The sequence below is a fragment of the Cariama cristata genome, unplaced genomic scaffold (assembly GCF_000690535.1).
Source record: "Cariama cristata isolate BGI_N322 unplaced genomic scaffold, ASM69053v1 scaffold9899, whole genome shotgun sequence".
NCBI lineage: Eukaryota > Metazoa > Chordata > Aves > Cariamiformes > Cariamidae > Cariama > Cariama cristata.
The window spans coordinates 1-2,087 of record NW_009634090.1 but is presented as its reverse complement, the minus strand read 5'-3'; the positions used below and the strand labels follow the sequence as shown (position 1 = coordinate 2,087).

Here is a 2,087-nt window from a genome sequence, read left to right as displayed (position 1 = left end):
AGCTATAATGTTTCCCTGGCTGCGGGGTTAGTTGGACACAAGTCTCCGGTGGGCTGTGGGACACGTGGGTCCCACAGCGCAGACGAAGTGACAGACCTCTCTGCTGAGCTCTGCGCAAAGGCCATCGTCAATGTTCAGAAGTTATTTTAAACTCTTTTTTCCCCCTTAGGTTTAGCTACACCACTCCAGAGGGTTAATCAGGTCCCCAATGGGTGCCTGTTGTTAGATGGGGTGGTGGTGAGGAGCACTGGCTTTCCTGCACTTCATGGGCCACGGGTAGCACTGGTGCTGGAAAGGGACCTTGCTTTGGACATCACAATTCCCCGCAGGCTCTCTGTCTGCTCGGCCTCCTCGGCACGCAGGGGGCTGCGTCCTTTTCACCTGGGCAAACAACTTGCCAAAACTTCAGAGCATAACCCACCAGAAAACTCCAAACGAGCACCCAGTGACACAGACACCATGGCAGGGCCAGGAGCTGAGGGCATGACTCCTGGAGGAGGTGGATCAGTCCTGGGAAATCACCTAGGACCATCACCCCTGTAGGTAAGACCTGGTCCTGCTCCAGGTCCCTGCACAACATTGGCATCCTGGGGAGTCAGGAAGACTTATGCTTCAGACTGTGACACGCTCCTTTGGGGGGATCAAATCTCACTCATCTCCAACATCTTCACCAATTCACAACCGAGGTGGGAGCCCTGGGTCCATGGAGGCAGATCCAGGTGCCCTCTCCCAAATTGGCAGGAAGGGAGGCTGGGGGCAGGGACAGAAAAGCTGTGCCGTAATTACAGCCTGTTTGAGAGAGAGCTGCTTCCTCCTCGGCCTGAATTTCATTAATTAAACTGCTGAACGCAGAATGAATTCATTAAACCAATTGTTATGCTGCTATTTTACTCATTCGTTATTTACTTTGATTATATGACTCTGATTAATAAATATTGAATAAGTGTGAATTAATTGAATTAATTCATGACTAGTTTATTCACCTATCGGTTACCTATCCCTCACCTCCATGCATGAGTTGTGTCCTGAAAGTTTGTCCCAAGGAGCAGGTGCCCAGGGGTTCAGCCACAAGCAGTGGGGCTGGGATGGGGGACGATGTCACTTACCAAAAGGCAGGACGAAGAAGAAGGGGAACCAGCAAAGGATGAAAACACCCACGACGATGGCGAGAGTCTTGGCTGCTTTTTTCTCACGGGAAAACTTGAGGAGCCGCACAGAGAGGGAGCTCCTGAAATTGTGTCCCTTGCTCCGGGTGCTGGAGAGAGGCTCCTCCAGCACGCTGCGGCAGTGGATACGCAGTACTACCTCCATGGATTTATTCCTCTCCTTCTTGACCCCTGCTTCCAAGCTCCGGGTGGTCCTCCTGGCCACCACGTAGATCCTGAAGTACATCACCAGGATGACCGTGAGGGGCAGGTAGAAGGAGAAGAGGGAGGAGAACAGGGCATAGCCCGGCTCCTCTGTGATGCTACAGATGCTTTCATCTGGTGGTGGTGGCTCCTTCCATCCCAGCAGTGGTCCAATGGAGATGACCATGGAGGAGAGCCAGACCACCACGAGGATGACCCCCGCCTTCCTTTCGGTCATGATTGTAGGGTACTTGAGGGAGTACTTGACACCAATGTACCTGTCCACGGAGATGATGCACAGGCTCATGATGGAGGCGGAGCAGCACAGCACGTCCACCGCTGCCCAGATGTTGCAGAAGATGCGCCCAAACACCCAGAAGCCCAGGACCTCCAAAGTGGCCGAGAAGGGGAGCACGGTGGTGCTGAGCAGCAGGTCGGCGATGGCCAGGTTGACGATGAAGTAGTTGGTGACCGTCTGCAGGTGTCGGTTACAAGCCACCGAGAGGATGACCAGGATGTTCCCCACAATAGCTGAGAGGATGAAGATGGCCAGGAAGACCCCGACGCCCACCGCCTGCACATCCAAGGTGAAAGTCAGCGTGGTGCCGTTGCCCTCGGGGGTCTCCTCACCTTGCAGCCCCCAGGACCGGTTGGCACCGCTCTGGCTGCCCTGTCCCGTCCGGTTCCCACTCAAGCTGCCATTGCTCAGCTCAGGGAAAGTCATTGTAGAAAAGGTCC

General features: G+C 54.4%; 1 protein-coding gene across 1 annotated transcript; it reads right to left on the bottom strand.

Moving 5' to 3' along the window:
* Positions 1 to 1,106: 1,106 nt before the first annotated feature.
* Positions 1,107 to 2,073, bottom strand: LOC104166934 (alpha-1D adrenergic receptor-like; the record flags this gene model as incomplete). Its single annotated transcript, XM_009707035.1, has 1 exon — positions 1,107 to 2,073. A coding segment is annotated over exon 1 (967 nt), but the record flags the coding sequence as incomplete, so codon positions are not given.
* Between the last annotated feature and the right edge of the window lie 14 nt (positions 2,074 to 2,087).